The sequence below is a fragment of the Schistocerca piceifrons genome, chromosome 5 (genome assembly GCF_021461385.2).
Source record: "Schistocerca piceifrons isolate TAMUIC-IGC-003096 chromosome 5, iqSchPice1.1, whole genome shotgun sequence".
Lineage (NCBI taxonomy): Eukaryota > Metazoa > Arthropoda > Insecta > Orthoptera > Acrididae > Schistocerca > Schistocerca piceifrons.
The window spans coordinates 353,537,593-353,563,275 of NC_060142.1; the positions used below are offsets into that span (position 1 = coordinate 353,537,593).

Sequence of the window (25,683 nt, forward strand, 5' to 3'; positions counted from 1 at the left end):
GGAAAATAATGTTTTTAAAACAATGTAGCTCCCATTGTTTTCTATAAGTCTAAAGGAGACTGTTACATATATTGCACAAGTTATATATAAGATTATAATGCTGCATCACGTGCAAATGTGTAATCAGGCCAGTGAGTGTGATTTTAATAATAATAATAATAATAATAATAATAATAATAATAATCTGTTGGAGTGTTACAGTGCAGACTAACTATGGCGGGACAAATCGGAAGCAGGTGGTGTCTGTCCCATTCCAGTATATGGGCACTTAGTTTGTCTACAACAGTCAGTATGGTAGAGTTACTGGGAGCAGTGGTTTAAAATGTCTGTCAAGTGTGTTCAGCGTGCAGTATTCCAGTCATCAGAATGCAGGAAGGCCACAACAAAGATCTTTGGAAGACATTAGACATGCCGGTTTTATATGCAGATTAGAATCTGGACCCACTCAACATGAGGTCGGGTGGGGATAAGTAACATCAGTTCACAGCAGTGTGTAAGAGATTCCAGAAGGAAATAAACATTCCACAACAGTATGGGAATGGTCAACCAAATGCTGAACGTAACTGCTAATAGCAACTATCTCTCCTTTGTTATCCTACCTGTATTGAATTACAAGCAGTTTTTATCAGAATATATTTTTCATTGAATGGAAGTGTGTGTTCATTATACCTACCTTGTCACCTTGTGGATCCTGGACAGTTGGAGATCATTACACACAATTTCCTCCAAGATGATTGCAGTCTGCTTAACAACTCGTGGAGCTCTACCAGTGATGTTGACCTATTGATGTACAGCATACTCTCAATTATCTTCGGTAATTGTGGACTTGAAAACTGCGGATTACCAGTAATTAAAGTACACATTAATGTATCAGAGTTGTTAAAAAACAAAAATTAAATACAACTTCTTAATTAAAGTCACTTAACTAATGTTTGTAATAAATTCTACTTTATTCATCATATTACATGTGAGGATACAGTAATCCCAAAGAATAGAGTGCAAACCAGTTTCACATAATAACAAAATAGTGTTGAATTGATTTCTGTCTCAGTGAGTTAGCTTGTCTTTTACATATCGCACTACAAATTTTACGCAGCACCAACTTTTCAGAAAGTTGAACATCTTTTTGCTGTTCCTGGTAGTCCAGTAATCCTTTGGCCTGTTGAAGTGCTGATACATGACGGATTACTGTTTCTCAAATTAGAGGAATGTTACTGTTATTCACCCTCTTTGGATTTCCCTTGTACTCGTTGAACGGTAGTGCTGTCACTCAACATCTCATGTTCTGGCTTGTGTGGTCCACATCAAACCATTCATAAATATTTTCTTTGTCAACAGTTTTGAACCATGGATACTTTTCAAAACAGCTGTTAATGTTGCTAATGAGCAGTCTTAGTTGTCATTGGAATCACTGATTTAACCAATTTTAGGGCTAATGTTCCTCCATGAGTTGGCTATGGTTGATTGTTTTACATTACGTTATGCCTTTAACACTTCAAAAATTGTGTCTAGCACAGTTAATTGTTTCAAAACCATTTGAAGATTGCTGCCCCCATCAATAAGTTTGTGTAACAGATTGGCTGTAGAATTTTCTTTATGGCAGCAATGACTCCCTGACCCATTGGCTGAATTAAGGTAAATATTTTATAAATGTCATCCCATCATCCGATTTCAGAACAACTTCATTTGGATGCGATGTTGCAGTGTCCAGTAACAATACAGCCCTTGCACATAGACCCTTCAATTTTAAATGTTCTTGCACATGTGGCATAAATCAATTATGGATCCATGTTTGAAATACTGTGCCGTCCATCCAGGCCCCTTTCTAGTGAAAATAGTGGACAGTTCAATTGGGCATTTCTTTTCCTTTGAAACAGCATGGTTTTTTAGCTTTATATATTATACCAAGCTTAACTTTATGTGATCTCGTACTGTTAGCACAGCCATCACAGTTTTCCTTTCCTTGCTTCATTTATAACCAGGCGCACTACAGACTGTCTCAGAATCTGAAGTCTTTGCTGGTGAACACTTCCAAAACAGCCTTGTCTTCGTTGTATATTTGCTCCAGTTTCAAATTTTCTTGTGCAATAAACTCCTCGAAATCATTACAAAATTCAAAACCGCCCTTATTATCTGAACTTCATGTTTCTCCTTGGATGGTAATCTTGCGGATACCATGACAGTGTTTAAATTTCGTTAGCCAGCTGGAAGATGCAATAAAATCTCCTTCAATACCCAAGGATTTGAAGAGAAACTGGTCCTATTTGGTACATATTGGGCCAGATACGTCTGTGCCCTCTGCTCTTTTCTGCTGACACCATTCCAGTATGGCTGTATGCAGTTCTGTGATATAGATAATTTCAGAACCTTCCGCTCTGACAAACCTTTAGATGGATCAAAACTATTAGCAAATTGAATAATTTTTTCTTTGTTTTTCCAAATATCACGGATTATAAATCATTAATAGATTCCACATATCAATTCTGCCTTCTTCAATTTTTTGTATCATTTCCAGTTTCCGCTGTTCCATTAGCACAACACACACATTGTTTATTACACTGTGATGCAACATGATGTTATTATTACTGGCGACCACTCCCCGGTAAAAGAAAAATTTTCACTAGCTTAATAAATAAGTAAATAAATTAAATAAAATGGGAGAAATAGGCCATGGATAATCAAGAGTTTACTCACAAGGGACCTCCTGTCTTTTGAATAGAGAGAAAGCAAGGGATGTATCTCAATCATTGATTTCTCCCACATCTCAACAGCTCTTGCAAATATGGCTTAAAAGACTTCTCTACCTGATAAAAGTGTTGGCTGAAATGAAGCCGGCAACATGGAAGTATGCTTAGCAAGCCAGTCTGGATGCTGTATAGCCAGTTGGTTGTATTTATAAGCAGTTAACAACTGCAGTTTGTTTGTGTTTCTCACTTTGATACAATGACTGTGCAGAAAATTGTTCAACTAATTCTCTGCATGCACTGTCTATGGGAAGCATCTTTGATTAGTAATCAAAATTTCCTCGGTCCCACAGCTTAAATTTTGAATAAAAACCATCAGCATTGGTGACTGAAGGCTTCTAGCATAAGAAGTCAGCCTCATTCTGCCAATGGCCTTGTGAAAGAGGGCGGAGGAGCAGGCAGAGGTTCAGGTCTCTCTTGTCCTTGGGGTGGGAAACTGCTCCTAAATGCAGAAGAATCAGCAATGATCAATGGTATGAGAATGCAGAAAGCAATGGAAACCACTGCATTCAATACATATAATGTGTTGGCAAAGGATGTGTGCCCTATAACTGAAAAAGTGTCATGATGATCTCTCCATTGGTAAACAATTCCAGAATAATCCCCCATTCGGATCTCCGTGAGAAGACTACCAAGGGGAAGGTGACTAAGAAAAAGAGTGAACAACCAACAAAAGGATAATGTTCAACGAGTTGGGACGTGGAAATTCAGAAGTTTGAATGTGGTAGGGAAGCTAGGGAACCTGTAAAGGGAAATGCAAAGGCTCAATCCAGATGTAGTAGGGTCAGTGAAGAGAAACTGAAAGAAGACGAGGATTTCTGGTAAGATGACTATAGGGTAATATCAACAGCAACAGAAAATAGTATAAAGGGATAGGATTCATTAGGAATAGGCAAGTAGGGCAGTGTGTGAGTCACTTTGAACAGTTCAGTGATCGGGTTGTTCTCATTAGAATCAATAGCAAATCATCACCGACAACGATAGTTCAGATATAGATGCCGATGTCAGCACTGAAGATGAAGAGATAGAGGAAGTATATGAGGATATTGAATGGTTAATTCAATAAGTAAGTGCAGATGAAAATCTAATAGTCACCTGGGAGTGGAATGCGTTTGTAAGGGAAGGAGTAGAACAAAGGGTTATGGGAGAATATGGGCTTGGTACTGGGAATGAGAGAGGAGAAACACTAATTGAATTCTACAGTAAATTTCATCTAGTAATAATGAATACTCTTTTCACAAATCACAAGAGGAGGTGGTATACTTGGAAAAGGCAGGGAGAAATGGGAAGATTTCGTTTAGATTACATCATGGTCAGGCACAGATTCCAAAATCAGATACTCTTCTGTAAAGTGTACTCAGGAGCAGATGTAGAATCGGATCACAATGTAGTAGTGATGAAGAGTAGCCTGAAGTTTGAGACTATTCAGGAAGAATCAATTTGCAAAGAAGTGGGATACGGAAGTACTAAGGAATGAAGAGATATGCCGAAGTTCTGTAAAGCTATAGGTACTGCGGTAAGAAATAGCTTAGTAGGCAATTCATTGAAGAGGAACGGACTTTTCTATAAAGGACAGTCACAGACGTTGAAAATAAAAGCATAGGTGCAAAGGAGGTAAGTGCGAAGAAACCATGCGTAATAGAAGAAATAATACGGTTGATTGATGAAAGGAGGGACAAAAATGTTCAGAGAGACTGAGGAATTCATAAATATAAGTCACTAAGGAATGATATATCTAACAACAAAGATGATGTGACTTACCAAACGAAAGCGCTGGCACGTCGATAGACACACAAACAAACACAAACACACACAAAATTCTAGCTTTCGCAACCAACGGTTGCTTCGTCAGGAAAGAGGGAAGGAGAGGGAAAGACGAAAGGATGTGGGTTTTAAGGGAGAGGGTAAGGAATCATTCCAATCCCGGGAGCGGAAAGAGTTACCTTAGGGGGAAAAAAGGACGGGTATACACTCGCACACACACACACATATCCATCCACACATATACAGACACAAGCAGACATATTCAAAGACAAAGAGTTTGGGCAGAGATGTCAGTCGAGGCGGAAGTGCAGAGGCAAAGATGTTGTTGAATGACAGGTGAGGTATGAGTGGTGGCAACTTGAAATTAGCAGAGATTGAGGCCTGGTGGATAACGGGAAGAGAGGAGAGCGGAAAGAGTTACCTTAGGGGGAAAAAAGGACGCGGAAAGAGTTACCTTAGGGGGAAAAAAGGACGGGTATACACTCGCGCACACACACACACACATATCCATCCACACATATACAGACACAAGCAGACATATTCAAAGACAAAGAGTTTGGGCAGAGATGTCAGTCGAGGCGGAAGTGCAGAGGCAAAGATGTTGTTGAATGACAGGTGAGGTATGAGTGGTGGCAACTTGAAATTAGCAGAGATTGAGGCCTGGTGGATAACGGGAAGAGAGGATATATTGAAGAGCAAGTTCCCATCTCTGGAGTTCGGATAGGTTGGTGTTAGTGGGAAGTATCGAGATAACCCAGACGGTGTAACACTGTGCCAAGATGTGCTGGCCGTGCACCAAGGTTTGTTTAGCCGCAGGGTGATCCTCATTACCAACAAACACTGTCTGCCTGTGTCCAGTCATGCGAATGGACAGTTTGTTGCTGGTCATTCCCACATAGAATGCGTCACAGTGTAGGCAGGTCAGTTGGTAAATCACGTGGGTGCTTTCACACGTGGCTCTGCCTTTGATAGTGTACACCTTTCGGGTCACAGAACTGGAGTAGGTGGTGGTGGGAGGGTGCATGGGACAGGTTTTACACCGGGGGCAGTTACAAGGGTAGGAGCCAGAGGGTAGGGAAGGTGGTTTGGGGATTTCATAGGGATGAACTAAGAGGTTACGAAGGTTACGTGGACAGCGGAAAGACACTCTTGGTGGAGTGGGGAGGATTTCATGAAGGATGGATCTCATTTCAGGGCAGGATTTGAGGAAGTCGTATCCCTGCTGGAGAGCCACATTCAGAGTCTGGTCCAGTCCCGGAAAGTATCCTGTCACAAGTGGGGCACTTTTGTGGTTCTTCTGTGGGAGGTTCTGGGTTTGAGGGGATGAGAAAGTGGCTCTGGTTATTTGCTTCTGTACCAGGTCGGGAGGGTAGTTGCGGGATGCGAAAGCTGTTGTCAGGTTGTTGGTGTAATGGTTCAGGGATTCCGGACTGGAGCAGATTCGTTTGCCACGAAGACCTAGGCTGTAGGGAAGGGACCGTTTGATGTGGAATGGGTGGCAGCTGTCATAATGGAGGTACTGTTGCTTGTTGGTGGGTTTGATGTGGATGGACGTGTGAAGCTGGCCATTGGACAGATGGAGGTCAACGTCAAGGAAAGTGGCATGGGATTTGGAGTAGGACCAGGTGAATCTGATGGAACCAAAGGAGTTGAGGTTGGAGAGGAAATTCTGGAGTTGTTCTTCACTGTGAGTCCAGATCATTAAGATGTCATCAATAAATCTGTACCAAGCTTTGGGTTGGCAGGCCTGGGTAACCAAGAAGGCTTCCTCTAAGCGACCCATGAATAGGTTGGCGTACGAGGGGGCCATCCTGGTACCCATGGCTGTTCCCTTTAATTGTTGGTATGTCTGGCCTTCAAAAGTGAAGAAGTTGTGGGTCAGGATGAAGCTGACTAAGGTAATGAGGAAAGAGGTTTTAGGTAGGGTGGCAGGTGATCGGCGTGAAAGGAAGTGCTCCATCGCAGCGAGGCCCTGGACGTGCGGAATATTTGTGTATAAGGAAGTGGCATCAATGGTTACAAGGATGGTTTCCGGGGGTAACAGATTGGGTAAGGATTCCAGGCGTTCGAGAAAGTGGTTGGTGTAGAATGAGATTTTCACTCTGCAGTGGAGTGTGCGCTGATATGAAACTTCCTGGCAGATTAAAACTGTGTGCCCGACCGAGACTCGAACTCGGGACCTTTGCCTTTCGCGGGCAAGTGCTCTACCATCTGAGCTACCGAAGCACGACTCACGTGCTGTACTCACAGCTTTACTTCTGCCGGTACCTCGTCTCCTACCTTCCAGGAGAGGAGAGCTTCTGTAAAGTTTGGAAGGTAGCAGACGAGGTACTGTCAGAAGTAAAGCTGTGAGTACCGGACGTGAGTCGTGCTTCGGTAGCTCAGATGGCAGAGCACTTGCCCGCAAAAGGCAAAGGTCCCGAGTTCGAGTCTTGGTCGGGCACACAGTTTTAATCTGCCAGGAAGTTTTAAGTGGTTGGTGTCTTTGATGAAGGATGGGAGACTGTATGTAATGGGTTGAAGGTGTTGATCTACGTAGGCAGAGATACGTTCTGTCGGGGCTTGGTAACCAGCTACAGTGGGGCGGCCGGGACGTTTGGGTTTGTGAATTTTAGGAAGAAGGTAGAAAGTAGGGGTGCGGGGTGTCTGTGGGGTCAGGAGGTTGATGGAGTCAGGTGAAAGGTTTTGTAGGGGGCCTAAGGTTCTGAGGATTCCTTGAAGCTCCGCCTGGACATCAGGAATGGGATTACCTTGGCAAACTTTGTATGTGGTGCGGTCTGAAAGCTGACGCAGTCCCTCAGCCACATACTCCTGACGATCAAGTACCACGGCCGTGGAACCCTTGTCCGCCCGAAGAATGACGATGGATCGGTCAGCCTTCAGATCACGGATAGCCTGGGCTTCAGCAGTAGTGATGTTGGGAGTAGGATTAAGGTTTTTTAAGAAGGATTGAGAGGCAAGGGTGGAAGTCAGAAATTCCTGGAAGGTTTGGGGAGGGTGATTTTGAGGAAGAGAGGTGGGTCCCACTGTGACGGAGGACGGAACTGTTCCGGGCAGGGTTCAATTTGGATAGTGTCTTGGGGAGTTGGATCATTAGGAGTAGGATTAGGATCATTTTTCTTCGTGGCAAAGTGATATTTCCAGCAGAGAGTACGAGTGTAGGACAGTAAATCTTTGACGAGGGCTGTTTGGTTGAATCTGGGAGTGGGGCTGAAGGTGAGGCCTTTGGATAGGACAGAGGTTTCGGATTGGGAGAGAGGTTGGTTGGTTTTGGGGATTAAAGGGACCAGACTGCTACGGTCATCGGTCCGATTGGGAGAGAGGTTTGGAGCAAAGGTTAACTACTGAATTAGGGTATTGTGGTTCCAGATTGTGGTGATTGGAATTTTGAGGTTTTGGAGGGAGTGGAGCTGGAAGTGGGAGATTGAGTAGATGGGAGAGACTGGGTTTGTGTGCAATGAGAGGAGGTTGAGGTTTGCTGGAAAGGTTGTGAAGGGTGAGTGAGTTGCCTTTCTGGAGGTGGGAAACCAGGAGATTGGATAGTTTTTTGAGGTGGAGGGTGGCATGCTGTTCTAATTTGCGGTTGGCCTGTAGGAGGATGCTCGGAACAGCCAGTGTGGATGTGGGAGAGGAAAGATTGAGGATTTTGATTAAGGATAGGAGTTGACGGGTGTGTTCATTGGCTGAGTTGATGTGTAGGTGAAGGATTAGGTGGGTGAGGGCAATGGATTGTTCAGTTTGGAACTGGTATAGGGACTGATGGAAAGAAGGGTTGCAGCCAGAGATGGGAACTTTAAGTGTGAGGCCTTTGGGGGTAATGCCAAATGTCAGACAAGCCTGAGAAAATAAAATATGGGAGTGTAATCTGGCTAGGGCGAAGGTATGTTTGTGGAGGGAATTTAAATAAAACTTAATGGGGTCGTTGTGGGGGTGTCGTGAGGGTGACATGGTATTAGAAGGTGGAAAGTGTAACATGAGGCTGAAATGAAAATGAAAATAAAAATATATGGGGAGAGATGAAGGTGAACTAGAAAGTAACTGGAGATCTGGTGTGAAAAAAGGCGAAAAAGTGTTGGTTAAAGCTGGGCTATGTTGATCCTGTGGTGATTTTGGGTTGGTAGACAACGATGTGCTAAGGAGTGAAATAAATAAGAAGTGCTAGGAAGCTAAGGCGAAATGGCTGTATGAAACGTGAAGCAATTGAAAAAGAAATGAGTGTCGAAAGCACTAACTCAGCATGTAGAAAGTCAGAAAAGTCTTTGGTGAAATTAAAAGTGAGGGTGGTAACATTAAGAGTGCAATCAGAATTCTACTGTTAAATGCAATTGAGTGAGTGGATAATTGGAAAGAGTACATTGAAGGCCTCTATGAGGGCGAAGACTTGTCTGATGTTATAAAAGAAGAAACAGGAGTTGATACAGAGGAGATAGGGGGCCAAGTATTAGAACTGGAATCTGGAATTTAAAAGAGCTTCGAAGACTTAACATCAAATAAGGCAGAAGGGATACCATCACAATTTCTAAAATTGTTGGGGGAAGTGCAACAAAATGGCTGTTCACATTGGTGTGTTGAATGTATGAGTCTGGCGATATACCATCTGACTTCCAGAAAAAAATATCATCCACACAGTTCCGAAGACTGCAAGAGCTGAGAAGTGTGAGAATTATCGCACAATCAACTTAACAACTTGCACTTCCAAGTTGTGAAAAGTATAACATATAGAAGGATGGAAAAGAAAATTGAGAATGTGTTAGATGACGATCAGTTTGGCTCTAGGAAAGGTAAAGGCATGCGCCAGAGAGGCAGTTCTGTCATTGCAGTTAATAATGGAAACAAGACTAAAGAAAAATCAAGACCTGTTCATAGGATTTGGTGACCTGGAAAAAGCGTTTGACAATATCAAATGGTGCAAAATGTTTGAAATTCTGAGAAAAAGAGGGGTAAGCTGCAGGGAGAGATGGATAATATACAACATGTACAAGAGCCAAAGGCAAATAATAAGGGTGGAAGGCGAAGAACAAAGTGCTCGAATTAAAAAGGTAGTAAGACAGGGATGCAGTCTTTTGCCTCTACTTTTCAATCTATACATCGAAGAAGCAAAGATGGAAATAAAAGAAAGCTTCAAGAGTAGAATTAAAATTTGAGATGAAAGGATATCAATGATAAGATTTGCTGATGACATTGCTATCCTCAGCAAAAATGAAGAAGAATTATAGGACCTGCTGAAAGGAATGAACAGTCTAATGAGTACAGAATATGAATTGAGAGTAAATTGAAGAAAGATGAAAGTAATGAGAAGTAACAGAAATAAGAACAGCGAGAAACGTAATATCAGTATTTTTGCTCACAAACTTGATGAAGTTAAGGCAGCAAAATGACCAATGGAAGATGGAGCAAGAAGGACATCAAAAGCAGACTAACAATGGCAAAAAGGGCATTCCTAGCCGAGAGAAGCGTACTAGTACCAAACATGGACCTTAATTTGTGGAAGAAATTTCTGAGAATGTACATTTGGAGCACAGCATTGTATGGTGGTGAAACATGTACTGTGGGAATACTGGAACAGAAAAGAATTGAAGCATTTGAGACGTGGTGCTACAGGCGGATGTTGAACATTTGGTGGACTGATAAGGTACGGAATGAGGAGGTTCTGCGCAGAATAGGAGAGGAAAGGAATATGTGGAAAACACTGATAAGGAGACGGGACAAGATGATAGGACACTCATTAAGACATCTGGGAAAGATAGATGGAGCGATAGAGGCTAAAAACTGTGAAGGAAGACAGGGATTGTAATACATCAAGCAAATAATTGAAGATGTAAGTTGCACATATTACTCTGAGATGAAGAGGTTGGCACAGGAGAGGAATTTGTGATGGACCTCATCAAGACTGCCAGAAGGGGGGGGGGGGGGTGGTTTCTTCTTAGTCTCTTTCCTGTTATTTGGAAGATAATAACAAGTAGAAAACATTCATCAGCATTGTTTTGTGGAAGACACCAAACATCTTAATGGCTTGAGAGTGCTTATAGTATTGTTACCATAGTTAATGTTTCTTTTAGCTTCTTATAGTACTTCCTTACCCCCTGCTTTTTCTGCATATCCCCCCACCATTCCCTGCTTTCTCTGTTAGCTTTTTTGTGTAAATTTGCCACACATTAATAAATTGCTGGTTGATTTGTGGTTAACATCTTGAAATTTCAGTATGTATACATATTCGTGCTTACGAATTTTCACCTTTAAGTAAACATTGTTTGTTTCTGTGAGTTGTGAAAAATTAGAACAGTGTCAAATAAGAGTAAAGACTAAAGGAAATAATAGCACAAAAACAGGTAGAGTTAAATATAAAATTTTGTTTAGTTCGTAATGAAGTGGAACTTCCAGAAGAAGAAAAGGTTTTTTATTCATACATTGCTAAGTACTGTCAGCCAATTATGGGCGTTCGTATTGGGTTTCAGAATACCTCCATTATTATTGGTTCACCTGTTAATTTTTGGTTGTAAAAATTTGTTTCTTTTTCTTCCAGATCTTTTATTGATACTTTTTATAAAAGTGAAGTAAATAATGATTCAGATAGTGTGGATAAAAATATCTTGGAAATATATTCAAGTCTGCTGAGTAGGATCGAAAAGCAGTATCCAAGCAAATTTGATGCAGCTGTTTGTAAACTGATGACAAACTCCAATACATCTGACAAGTGCAAGGAGTTGCTTCATTTTATGCCTGATGCAGCATTAAGGCAAGGAAATACAGCACTGTTTGAAAAGATAAATCACCCATCAGCAGATGTTCGCATAAAGGCAATAGAATATATGGGTTCAAAATACATGAAAATTAAGGTAAGACTTCAGTATTATTTTAGTTTCAACAGCCATAACAAATTCTGCCTGCCTGTTGGATGCAGTAAACTTCCCTTTATTTTGCTTCCTTTTCTACACAATTTCAACTTTGAAGCTAACCAAAGCATGACTGTTCTAATGGGTTGTGCTTATGTATAAATTTGAAAATGTCTTCACACCCAAAACTGTGTACTAATAGAAACAAAATAAAAGGAAGTTTTGCTTTATACAATGGCAACCAGTGTGGTATAATACTAGACTCCAATGTTACATTGATTTATGCATTGTATTGCTTCTTAGATGTTTTTTTTCCCCCCTGATTACCAATATTTTCGTATATTAGAAAGCTTTCTAAATAAATTGAAGCTGTAGGTTTTGATAACTTAGTTTACGGGGGGCGTTTGAAAAGTCCGTGCAAAAATAAGAACTACTTACGTGTTTGGGTAAACCTTTTTTATTTTTCGACATAGTCTCCTTTTAGACTTATACACTTCGTCCAACACTGTTCTAATTTGTTGATCCCTTCCGAATAATAGGAATTGTCTAAGTGTGCAAAATAGCTATTAGTTGGTGCAATCACCTCCTCGTTTGAATAAAATCTTTGTCCCGCCAGCCATTTCTTCAAATTGGGGAACAAATAGTAGTTCGAGGGAGCCAAGTCTGAAGAATAGGGGGGATGTGAAACGAGTTGGAATCCTGTTTCCATTAATTTTGTGATCACAATTGCTGAGGTGTGTGCTGGTGCACTGTCATGACAGAAGTGTGTGCTGGTGCACTGTCATGACAGAAAAGGATTTTTTGCGGTCCAATCGCCGGTGTTTTTCTTGTAGCTCGGGTTTCGAATTGTCCAGTAATGATGAATAATATGCACCTGTAACAGTTTAACCCTTTTCCAGATAGTTGATATCCCATGTGAGTCCCAAAAAACAGTCACCATAACCTATCTGGCCGAAGGACTGGTCTTCGCCTTTTTTGGTGCAGATTCTCCCTTGGTAACCCATTGTTTAGATTGTTGTTTGGTCTTAGGAATAGAGTAATGTATCCATGTTTCATCCACAGTGACGAAATGACGCTTAAAGTCCTGCGGATTCTTCCTGAACAGCTGCAAACCATCCTTGCAACACTTCAGACGACTCCGTTTTTGGTCAAGTGTGAGCAGTCGTGGAACCATCTTGCCGATAGCTTTCTCATGTTCAAATGTTTATGCAAAGTATTATGTACCCATTCATTCGATATACCCACAGCACTACCAATCTGATGCATTTTAACTCTTCTGTCATCCATCCCCATATCACGAATTTTATCAATGATTTCTGGAGTCGTAACCTCCACAGGACGTCCAGAATGTTGCAACGTCATTTGTGCCCATATGGCCACTCTGAAAATTTGAAACCCCTTATATACTGTTCTAATCGAAGGTGCAGAGTCACTGTAATGTTTGTCAAGATTCTCTTTAGTCTCTTGAGGCATTTTGCTTTTCATAAAGAAATGTTTAATCACCACATGAAATTTTTCGTCGTCCATTTTTTGACAGCCACTTGACTTCCTTGATTCACACAAGTGCCAAACACAAAGAAATGGACCAATGTGGCTGAAACTTGCTATGCAATCTTTCCAAAGATGCTACTAACTAAACATGACCTCAATATGCACCGGTGGTGCCATCTCTTGGACTTTGCACGGACTTTTCAAACATCCCTCATACTTACATGAAACCTAGACTGATTTTCCGGTTATGCAAATACAGTCAAAAATTACTTTTAACCCTTGTTGTTGACTTATTTATCAGGTTAAATTCCATATATAAAGCAGATTTGTTTGTAATGGATATAATTTTCCCATTTACTACTGACAAAGGTCAAATTTGGCTCTTTTTTTTTGAGTGTCCAGCCATGTTAATGATTTTATTTTTTTCTGGTCCAATGTTTGTGTGGAGTGAAAACAAGACTGCCTATAAATTACACAGTGGATTTTTGTTTGACTTTCCATAGCCAAACAAAGAGAGGGAAATGGAAAAATAGAGTATCAAATTGACTAGTATGAGTTATAGTTTTGCAAAGAAAGATTTAAATGCTTGAAAGTAATCAGGGTACTTGAGAAAAACTTCATTACTAGTTTGAGCGATCATTGAAATATTTCATGAGCAACTGCTACTGTGTAAACGAAGCGTCAAAAACATCTCAAATCGCTGCATACATTTAAACCTCTAACTTTATCTTGATCTACATGCTGTTAATAATATTAAAATACTGATTTATATTCAAATATTTTGTATTTCATTCTTTCTGAATTAAACTTGAATTATTTTTAGGAAAAGGAAAAACAACAGTCAAATGAGTTGTCTAAAAGTAAGGAATAAAATAGGTTAGAGAAACGTTTGAAGCATCTTTGAAAGATGTTTGAAATCATTTACAGCAAATGAGGTGCTGAATGAGAATTTAAAAATTAGTATTTAACTTAGAATCCTAGAATTTGTGGACTACTAGAGGGCATTTGTGTGGTGCACTATGTAAACTGTTCAGTCACATTTGGTGAGCATGATTTCAATCATCATTCAAAGTCATCCCAATTTTTTCTTTAATCTGTTTTATTCCTTTCATTTAGGCAAATCATTTCACAAAACATTGGGCCATTTTTCTTTCAAATTTTCTTTTTCTTATGTGTAAAAGTGGGGTACCAACCTAGCTGGGCACCCAAAAATATAATGTCTATCAATTGCACTTCAAAGTGATAAAAGGTGATGAAATGTGTTATTTCTTTTACAGCAGTGAGTATTGGGCTGATATTGCTTAGCATTAAGTTAATGAAAACATATTTCTTTTAGCAAGTTTTGTGTAGACTCTAATGCAATAAAATAACCCTTGCTCCCTTTCTGCGTGTGTGTGTGTGTGTGTGTTCTCATTTTAATAGTTTACTAATACAGTTAGATATGGCAGTTTACTGTGATAATGTGTGAAGACCATCCGTAATACCACGAACTGCGTGGAGTATCTTTCATGCGATAAATTTCGTAGCTGTGGCAGTGTAGTGAATAGTGCTATAAACACTGTGATATCTGCATAATATTTCAAAGTGTGTGAAATGTTGCGCAGTGATATAACCTTTGTTAAAAAAATGAGATACGAAAAAACTCTTTTGGGAAATGAAAATTAGGCATCATATGATAGTTAAAGGAAATAAAGCTTCATTTGCATAGTTTATTCAAGACTATTAATCTTTGGGTGTATCATGCATGAAATATGTTTGCTTATTTGCAGAAGAATTATTGCAATAAGTATCCAGATGATGGAAAATTCAACTCAAAACTGCATTGTGCTTCTTGAATCGAAAAGGAATGCAGTCATTTTATCTTATACATTGAAACCTTTTTTCCCAAGTACAGAAGAAACATATACAGCTTTACTGTTGTGAGGCACATTACAGTGCCGAGAACTGTTAATTTTTTACTTTAAAATGTAAACTCCTTGAAAATAGCTTCAAAAACAATTTTAATAAACACTCTTAAAATTGAATGCCAAGTGTTTATTTGATAGGAAAAAATGATAGTTAACATAGAATGCTATGTTTGATAATAAAATATTATTGTTTAATATTTACATTTAATTTAATTTAATTTTGTGGCTAAATGAAATGAAATGAAGTTCTGAATGTTATATGAAAGTTATCTCTTCTTCAACAAATTCATTATGCTAGTTTGTTTAAGAGATCTTCAGTGTGAGATTTGTGAGAAAACGACGGTTCTCAGTGAATCTAGACCCGCTGGAAAGCTGTCGGGTACAGACACTTACCACACGGTAGGAAATTTTGGACAGGTTTCAGATGTTTACGGCAAGTATTAAAATGACTGAGCAGCTCTTCCATCCTCACCTTCTGTTGCATGTTATCAGATATGTTATCTTTTCAAACTTTGATTACCTTTTTTTACTATAAAAATACAGCAACCAGCCACTCTTTTAATGCGTTTTATTTATGCCAAAGTAAATAAATAAAAACATTATGAAAAAGATACAGCGGAAATGCTGTGTCACAGATAGGCAACCCAAAAAGACTATCAGACAAAGCTTTCGGCCAAACAGGCTTCATCAGACTAGACAACAAACACAGACACACTCATGCAAAGGCAACTTATACACACATGACTGCAGCCTCTGGCTGCTAAAGCCAGACTGCAAGCAGCAGCGCATGAATGGAGAAGCAAAGCGGGTGTTGGGGTTAAGGAGGAAGTTGTGGTGGGAAGGCCCATTATTACCCCCAATCTGCCCTCCTTTATAAAAGATACTGACAATTTCCTCCACTGACTCTCCACAGTTCCTGTTCCTTTACCACATGATGCCCTGCTCCTCACTATTGATGCTGCCTCCCTTTACACCAACATCCCTAATGCCCATGGCCTTGCCACTATTGAACAGTACGTTTCCCAACGCTCGATGGATTCCAAACCTACGACCTCCTTTCTAGTCGCTATGACCAACTATATCCTCATCCACAGTTACTTCTCTTTTGAAGGCATCACTTACAAACAAATTTGGGTTACAGCTATGGGCACCTGCATAACACCATCCTATGCCAACCTATTCATGGGCCATCTAGAAAAATCCATTCTAACCATCCAGAATACCAAATCCCTCACTTGGTTCACATTCATTGATGACGTCTTTGTAATCTGGATTGAGGGTGAGGACACAGTATCCACATTCCTCTAGAAACTCAACATCATCTCCCCCATTCACTTCATCTGGTCCTCCTAACCCAACAAGCCACTTTCCTAGATGTTGACTTCTGTCTCAAAGATGGCCACATTAAGTATCTCTGTCCATATTAAAACTACCAACCACCAGCAATACCAACAGTTTGACAGCTGCCACCCATTCCATACAAGAAGTCCGTTCCATAATGCCTAGCCACCTATAGCTGTTGTATCCGTACTGACAAGCAGTCGCTCCCGAAAAACACCAAGAGTCTCGTTGAGACCTTCACAGGCCTAATTACCCTCCAGACTATGTACAAAAACAGATCTCCCATGTCTTGTCTCACCAGGTTAGGTAGAGGGCAGGAGGGGGGGGGGGGCTGCAAAAAAGGAGAGAAGTAAAACAACTATTGGTGCATTGGTGGAATAGAGGGCTGTGTCCTGCTGGAATGAGAACAGGGAAGGGGATAGGTGAGTAAAGGACAATGACTAACAATGTTTTGAGGCCAGGAGGGTTACAGGAACATAGGGTATATTGTAGGGAGAGTTCCCACCTGTGGAATTCAGAAAAGATGGTGTTGGTGGGAAGGATCCAGATGGCACAGGTTGTGAAGAAGTCAAAAGAACATTGTGTTGGGTAGCATGCCCAGCAACTGGGTGGTCCAGGTGTTTTGTGGCCACAGTTTGCTAGTGGCCATTCATGTGGACAGACAGCTTATTGACTGTGATGCCCATGTAGAATGCTGCACAGTGGTTGCAGCTTAGCTAGTAGGTTATATGAGTGGTTTCACAGATAGCCGTGCCTTTGATGGAATGAGTGATGCTTGTAACTGGACTGGTGGTGGGAAATGTATGGGAAAGATCTTGCATCTAGGTGTATTACAGGGAAAAGAACCATGAGGCAAGGGGTTGGGAGCAAGGGTTGTGTAGGGATGGACAAGAATATTATGTAAGTTCAGTGAGCAGTGGAATACCACTGTGGAAAAGGTGGGAAAGATAGTGGGTATGACATTCCTCATTTCAGGGCATAGCGAGAGGCAGTTGGAACCCTGGCGGAGAATGTGATACAGTTGTTCCAGTCCTGGGTGATACTGAGTAATGAGGGGAATGCTTGTCTGTGACCATACTGACTGATCATTGACTGGAAATGGCTTTGTTTTCCTACTTGGAGACCGTTTGCTGCCATTCATGGACTGCATGTTTCCAAACAAAGATGGAATTTTTATGACTGGTGATGTGCCATGACCCGGGCCCACAGTTGTTTGCGATTGGCTTGAAGAACATTGTCATCAGTTCGAGTGAATGATTTGGCCACGCAGATCACCTGACATTAATCCCATTGAACATTTATGGAACCTAGTCAAGAGGTCATTTCGTGCACAAAATACTGTACTGGGAACACTTTCACAATATGGGCAGCTACAGAGGCAGCATAGCTCAGTATTTCTGCAGTGAACTTCCAACAACTTGCAAAGTCCATGCTATGTAGAGTTGGTGCACTATGTCAGCAAAAAGGAGGTCCGACACAGTAGTATGAAATATCCCATGGCTTCTGTCACCGCAGTGTAGATGCTACCTAAAATGTCATGTACACAGTGTACCTGTTGTCAGTAGTACTGATTTTACCATAATATAAACCTGCGTACAACTTACAGTTTGCACGAAAACTAAAAGAATAAATTATTAGTGCTCATTAACAAGCCTTTTTCCTCAGAGAAATAAATCCATTGTGCTACATTGTCTGCTTAGGGAAATTCAGTAGGATCTACACCAAAAAGTGCTGAACTTAAGATCCTTTCTCTGAAACAACCCAGCCAGTGAAAGCGGGCAACATAATAATGATAGGATTCAGTGATTACCACATGCACTGGAATTAATGTAAGGTACTAGACCTTGAAATTTCAGATATTTATTAATAAAAAAAATTAGAAAAAGTGGGTGTAATTTGTGTAGCAAAAGCTTGATATATAGGCAGTAAAACTGCCAAAAGCAAAGTACCAATTGCTATATTTCTTATAAGTTCATGCAGGTATGGCTGTCAGCAGTGTAAATATAGCTTCACTCAAAAGCAGATTTTTTCATTGCTTGGATAACCCAAGAACAATATGAAAGAACCTCCTATAATTACAATAAGAAAATGAAAGAACCTTCTATAATTACAATGATAAAATGAAATTCAAAGATAAATAAAAAATGTAGAATTGCTTCAGCTGAAGAATTTCACCCTAGGTATGAGTTTGAACAACTCAATAAAGAGCTGCAAATCATGAGATTAAATAGCAGTTATGCACATGTGCAAGTCAAACAGTTGTGACCAGTTCACGAAAATTATCAGCCTATTTCTGATGGTTCCCAGCCAGATGTGTCTGGTTTGGAACCTCTGTTCGAACAGGTTACTGTGAATCAGGAGCAACTGAAAGTAGTTAGCTGCACTTCCTGAATGCTGTTTCAGTACTGCATATGCTGATGATGGTTCTGGTCTGCTGCTTGTAAAGACCTGCTGTCCTACAGCTGCCAAATCTGAGCAGTTTTGCTTAGGATCAAACAATAGTGATTTGGGGTGTTTGTTATTGGTGGTCTTGTAATAGTGACATTTGAAGCATTTACATGATATCTTCCCCAGATAGGACATCCCGGTTGACAATGCCATACAATCATTTCATTTCTGTATAATATCCCCAGGTTGCTCATCACTTTTTTGCATGTGTGCCGCAAGCTTGGGGTTCTTAACAATTGTGGCATTTTTCTCTTCGTATGCTGCAGTTCTATTCTGTGGTTATTTCTTTCCATTTGACTAAACCTTCGACGGATACCCTATTTGATGTTGACTCACAGCCATTCCCCTGGTCTCTCATTTCAGTTACTCAGTTTAATTTTTCTGTTAAATCCTACTCACCTTTCTGTTTATTTACAAACGTCCCTGATTACATTGTTTGATCTCCATGTTCAAAATTTTTCCCATTTTGGGAAGCTTGTCCAATATCCTGTCTAACGACAGACCATATGAGGAGTTGCAGGTATCTATATGGTGGTTGGTAGCCCTTGACTGTGCATAGAACATGCTGCTGGTACCTGCTACATTTCCTCATTATGAATGCTGAGGAGTTGCATCTATCTCATTTACAAACTGCAGACTACAGGCAACAGTCTTCGTGCCTGGTGGCCAGTGCTTAGGTGGGATGGCTCACTTTGAAGAACCTTTGATTGGAGTAAGTGGCATCGTGGCAGACCAATTGACTGAAGAGAATTAAGTTGAACCATACGGGTGATCTTATGGTCCCAGCAGTCTTACCAGGGTGATTAACTCACTTTAATATGGGAGGATATAACCTCAACAAATTTCCCTCATTAGGTACGAATCAAGATGAAAGCTGACCTGTCAAGAAGGAAAGAGATGTGTGCCTCAAATTCCAAGTCTGTATGAGGACTGACAATGAATCCTTAAATACCTAACCATTATTAATATATAGTAGAGGGAAACATTCCACGTGGGAAAAATTATATATAAAAACAAAGATGAGGTGACTTACCGAACGAAAGCGCTGGCGGGTTGATAGACACACAAACACACACAAACAAACACAAACACACACACAAAATTCAAGCTTTCGCAACAAACTGTTGCCTCATCAGGAAAGAGGGAAGGAGAGGGAAAGACGAAAGGAAGTGGGTTTTAAGGGTGATGGTAAGGAGTCATTCCAATCCCGGGAGCGGAAAGGTCTTTAAATATGTCTGCTCGTGTCTGTATGTGTGGATGGATATGTGTGTGTGTGCGCGAGTGTATACCTGTCCTTTTTTCCCCCTAAGTTAAGTCTTTCCGCTCCCGGGATTGGAATGACTCCTTACCCTCACCCTTAAAACCCACTTCCTTTCGTCTTTCCCTCTCCTTCCCTCTTTCCTAATGAGGCAACAGTTTGTTGCGAAAGCTTGAATTTTGTGTGTGTGTTTGTGTTTGTTTGTGTGTCTATCGACCTGCCAGCGCTTTCGTTCGGTAAGTCACCTCATCTTTGTTTTTATATATAACCATTATTATTTGTGGACAAAACGCAGTACATGTATAGTGACTTCATCTCAATAAACAAAATACGAAACAGATCTGTAATGCTCAGTCTTGGACATTAAGCTGCAGCAAATTCAGCAGCAGCTGAGTCACAACTACCTCTCATAGGAATCTAAATAAATTCGAAAGTATAATCTTCCACAGGAACATTATACATCAAACAAATGAAGAATTATATGCTGATTTGAAATGGTATCAAGTCAATTTTATCCTTCAGGTGCAATGAAGGCTTATAAATAACAAAGTAGACATTGGAGCACTTATCTTGGACATTAAGAGTGGCTTACTACCAGTGTTACGGTCCGTTGGACTGATGAAAAGCCTTACGTACCACCCACCATGAAGTGCTTCAAATGTATGAAATTTGGCCATGTGTCATTTAGGTGTGCAAATGAACCTATCTGCGAAGATCGCAGATGACTACTACACAGGGTGGCAGGGTGGCCCCGCCCACCCTTTGCACCACCATCTTGCTGCAACACACACACACACACACACACACACACACACACACACATTGATCACCAACATGCCACGTTGCAAGAAGAGAATATACTATCGAAGAGTTCAAGATCTTTGATCATGTAATGTATCAGGAAACCAGATGACAGCAAGTTAATCCCCAAAAAGTAACCCTTCCATCAAAGACAAACATACACTATCCCTCCTTTCTTGCCACTGGGCCCTGTCAGCCATCTTAGTTCATACATTCATGTGATGGAGGGGACTCCCCAGCTTCCCCTCTCTCTTACATCTGCATCTGTGCTGGGTACCTCACTCTCCTCCACTTGTGTAATAAAGATCTCTACCTGACTGAAATCTCCTAGCAGAGGGTTGCTCTCTCCTGGTCCTACTATCCAACCACAACCCAGTCCCCTAATAACTACCAGCAGCTTCAAGAGGTGCGGACATCAGATCGCATAACAATCCATTCCTCATCTGTGCCAGACTCAGATCCTGATACTCCTCCTACTGAATCCAAATCCCACAAGGAGGAAGAAAGAAGAAACCAAATTTCAATACAGATCCAGTAGCCCCAGGTTTCTTTTAAGTCTCCTCCTCTGCTGTCAAAATCATGCAATCAGGTGACAACCAACACCTAGTGCCAACCCAAACTGAATTGTCATAAACAGTTGTGTTCTTTACTTACTGTCATTAGACTCACGTGCAGACATAATCCAATGGAATTGTAATGATCACTGTTGCCACATTGCTGACAAACACTTTCCCTTGCTTTAACCAGTGGTTTGCATAGCTCTTGAGGAAACCTGATTTCTTACAACATATTCACCCATTTTATGTAATTGACAAGCCTATTATTGACTGGCCCTGAAAGAGGCTCTAGTGGGGCATGTATGATGGTCCTCTAGTGACCGAATATCACTTAATGCCATGATGGAAGCAGTGGCAGTGTGCCTGAAAAGAAGAAGAAGAATAGAATTACCTTTGTAATGTCTGTTGGCCCCATCTGTGCCCCAGAGAGAAAGGGATGATGTACTGTGAGATCGTTGATTTGGCTACTCGTATCTTTTCTTGTACTGGGCAGTTTTGAAGCCCATAACCTTATATGGGGCAGCACTAAGACCACTAACTATGAGAACTCATTAGTTCAGTTGGTTTTAAATCTTGACCTCTTATACTAAAAAACAGCTCTCCATTCATTTTAGTACAGCACATGGATGGTTTGCAGCCTTCAACTTTACGATCTGTTTATCCTATTACTCAGTGAAAGGATCACGATGATCTCTATGGTAGCGATCACTACCTGATCATTTTATCCTAGCCACATCAATATTGGACATTGCCCCCCCCCCCCCCCCCCCCCCTGCGGGTCCGGGGATTAGAATAGGCCCGAGGTATTCCTGCCTGTCGTAAGAGGCGACTAAAAGGAGTCCATCCCCCTCACGGGGGTAGTTAGCGCCTGCGTCCGGAGACGGACGGTTTCACGACCTATAATCGTGGTCTTTTTGGATTTTCACTTCTCGTTTCTTCCTTCCTTTTGTTGGTTCCTTTCTTTGCTCTTCTCCACTTCACTGTCTTCCTTACTCTTTCCCTTGACTTCTCCTTGCCTTCTCATTGCCTTTTTCTCCTTGCCTTCTCATTGCCTTCTTCTCCTTGCCTTTTCATTGCCTCCTTCTCCTTGCTTTCTCATTGCCTTCTTCTCTTTGCCTTCTCTGGTCTCCGCCTCGGCGTTTGAGACAGTCTGTCCTCTTTCTCCCTCTCTCTTCTTTTTCCTCTACTTCCTTCCTCCCTGTGCGTGTCTGAAGGCCGACCCACGCGTTCGCACGCGTAGCCGGTGACGGGGTAACGCGTAAGTCCCCGCCCTGGGTAGACATGTAAGGCACGCGCGTACCCCCTGGTAAAGGCCAGGCCCGGGGAGGGGTGATTGCCTGAGCTGATACCTTCTGACCATGCCGATTGGTCCCTCCGTCTGTTTCTCGGGAGGTGTGACCTGAGGTGTAAACATTCACCTAAGGCGGGAGTGCCCTCTGAGAGGGTCCCCACAAGGAAGGAGCGCGCCATCGGAGACGCTGGCAATCATGGGGGATTCCTCCGCAATGGATTCTACTCCATCTCTTTCGACTTCGACCCAAAAACGGAAACGTGACCAGCCTACAGTGACAAAAGTACTACCGCCTGCCCCACAGTTCCTCGTAGTTTCTCGATCTGAGGACGGAAAGGATTTTTCCTCTGTCAACCCTTTCGTTATTCAGAAGGGCGTAGATGCCATAGCCGGATCTGTCAAATCTTGTACCAGGTTGCGTAACGGCACCTTATTACTAGAAACTGAGAGTGCCTTTCAGGCACAAAAACTGCTTCGGGCCACCCTCCTGTACACGTTCCCTGTCCGGGTGGAGGCCCACCGAACTTTGAATTCGTCTCGAGGTGTAGTCTATAGTAGCTCTCTCGACGGATTGACTGACGAGGAGCTTCAATCTTTCCTCGCTGAGCAGGGCGTGACGGCTGTCCATCGGGTCATGAAAAAGGTCAACAATGACCTTATACCGACCCGGACACTTTTCTTAACCTTCGATAGTGTTAAGCTGCCATCGCGCATCAAGGCGGGCTACGAGGTTATTTCTGTTCGCCCCTATGTCCCGACACCTACGCGCTGCTACCAGTGTCAGCGTTTCAATCACACTCGACAGTCTTGCTCCAATGCGGCTAAATGTGTCACTTGTGGCAGGGATGCCCATGAGGGTGACTGTCCACCTCCGTCTCCTCGTTGTGTGAACTGTCAGGGTGACCATGCCGCATCCTCCCGCGACTGTCCTGTCTATAAGGAAGAACGCTGTATTCAGGAAATTCGAGTCAAAGAGAAAGTGTCCACCTCGGCTGCTCGCAAGCTATTGGCTAGTAGGAAGCCCACGCTGCTCCCAGCGGGGAAATACAGCACTGTCCTCGCCTCTCCTCGGACTACCCGGGAGGTAGCACCCCAGACATGCGATCTGACCTTCAGCACCACGGTCGTCCGTTCGGCCAGTGCTAAGATCGCGCGGTCGACGTCTCCTCTTCCTCCCATCACCCCACAGACACCAGCCACTTCCTCAGCTTCTGCTCAGTCGAAGACCCCGAAGTCAGATGCACGGGCCTTCAAGAAGGAACCATCCCGTGCAGACTTCCTCCGTCCCTCGACCTCCCAGCCTTCGACCGGTACTTCCACCAAACGTCCTTCTAAAAAGGCGCATAGGAAGCACAGTTCTCCTTCTCCGCCGCGGCGCCTTTCTTCTCCTGCGCCACCCAGCGGTTACCGCCCCAGGCCGTCATCCGTTTCGCCTGGCCGCACCGCTGGTAGCCGAACATCTGGCCGTTCACCGGCGGAGGAAGCTCCCCCTCCCGGCCATCTTCCCGAGATGGCCGATGACCCTATAGACCCCATGGACGATGACTGTCCGCCTCCTGCTAGCGGCGACAGTGCTCGCTCGAAGCCAGGCCCTAAGCGGCCTTCGAGGTGACCCCTTCTCTCATCTTCCTTTTCTTACGATGGCACTTATTAACTGGAATATTCGCAGCATTCGCTCCAACCGAGAGGACTTGAAGTTGCTGCTCCGCTTGCATCGTCCGCTCGTCGTAGCCCTCCAGGAAACGAAGCTACGCCCATGCGATCAAATTGCCTTGGCACACTACACCTCTGTGCGTTTTGACCTACCCCCTGTGGTAGGTATCCCAGCTCATGGAGGGGTTATGTTGCTGGTCCGGGATGATATTTACTACGATCCCATCACGTTGCACACCGGCCTGCAGGCAGTTGCCATCCGCATTACTCTCCCCACTTTTACGTTTTCCTTTTGTACCGTTTACGCTCCATCGTCATCTGCCGTTACCAGGGCAGACATGACGCAACTTATTGCTCAGCTACCTGCACCATTTTTGTTAACAGGAGACTTCAATGCCCACCATCCTCTTTGGGGCTCTCCCGCATCCTGCCCGAGGGGCTCCTTGTTAGCAGACCTTTTCAACCAGCTCAATCTTGTCTGCCTCAATACTGGCGCCCCTACTTTTCTTTCGGACACATCTCATACCTATTCCCATTTAGACCTCTCTATATGTACTCCCCAACTTGCACGCCGGTTTGAGTGGTATGCACTTGCTGATACATATTCGAGCGACCACTTCCCGTGTGTTATCCATCTCCTGCAGCATACTCCCTCTCCGTGCTCCTCTCGTTGGACCATCTCCAAGGCAGACTGGGGGCTCTTCTTTTCCAGGGCGACCTTTCTGGATCAAACCTTCACAAGCTGCGATCGTCAGGTCGCACACCTCACGGAAGTCATTCTCGCTGCTGCTGAATATTCCATCCCTCACCCTACTTCTTCTCCTCGTCGCGTACCGGTCCCCTGGTGGACCGCAGCATGTAGAGACGCTTTACGTGCTCGTCGACGTGCTTTACGCACCTTTAAATGCCACCCTACAGTGGCGAATTGTATTAATTATAAACGATTACGTGCTCAGTGTCGTCGTATTATTAAAGAAAGCAAGAAAGCCAGCTGGGCTGCTTTCACAAGCACCTTCAACAGTTCTACTCCTTCTTCTGTTGTCTGGGGTAGCCTGCGCCGGCTATCTGGCACTAAGGTCCACTCCCCAGTTTCTGGCTTGAAGGTCGCGAATGAAGTCCTTGTGGCCCCTGAGGCTGTCTCCAATGCCTTCGGCCGCTTTTTCGCCGAGGTTTCGAGCTCCGCTCATTACCACCCTGCCTTCCTCCCCCGCAAACAGGCAGAGGAGGCTAGGCCACCTGACTTCCGCTCCTCGAATTGTGAAAGTTATAATGCCCCATTCACCATGCGGGAACTCGAAACCGCACTTGGCCGATCACGGTCCTCCGCCCCAGGGCCTGATTCTATTCATATTCAGATGCTGAAGAACCTTTCTCCTGCGGGTAAAGGTTTTCTTCTTCGTACATACAATCGCATCTGGATTGAGGGACATGTTCCCGCATGCTGGCGCGAGTCTATTGTTGTCCCGATTCCTAAGCCGGGGAAGGACAAGCACTTGCCTTCCAGTTATCGACCTATCTCGCTTACCAGCTGTGTCTGTAAAGTGATGGAGCGAATGGTTAACTCTCGATTGGTTTGGCTGCTCGAGTCTCGACGC

General features: G+C 42.8%; 1 protein-coding gene across 1 annotated transcript in view; it reads left to right on the forward strand.

Annotated features, from left to right (window-relative positions):
- Nucleotides 1-25,683, forward strand: part of LOC124798417 (HEAT repeat-containing protein 1) — a 286,351-nt gene that overhangs the window by 56,718 nt on the left and 203,950 nt on the right. The window contains exon 5 of the mRNA XM_047261815.1: nucleotides 11,032-11,344. Within this exon, the coding sequence (XP_047117771.1) occupies nucleotides 11,032-11,344 (313 nt within the window). The remainder of the gene's footprint in view (nucleotides 1-11,031; nucleotides 11,345-25,683) is intronic.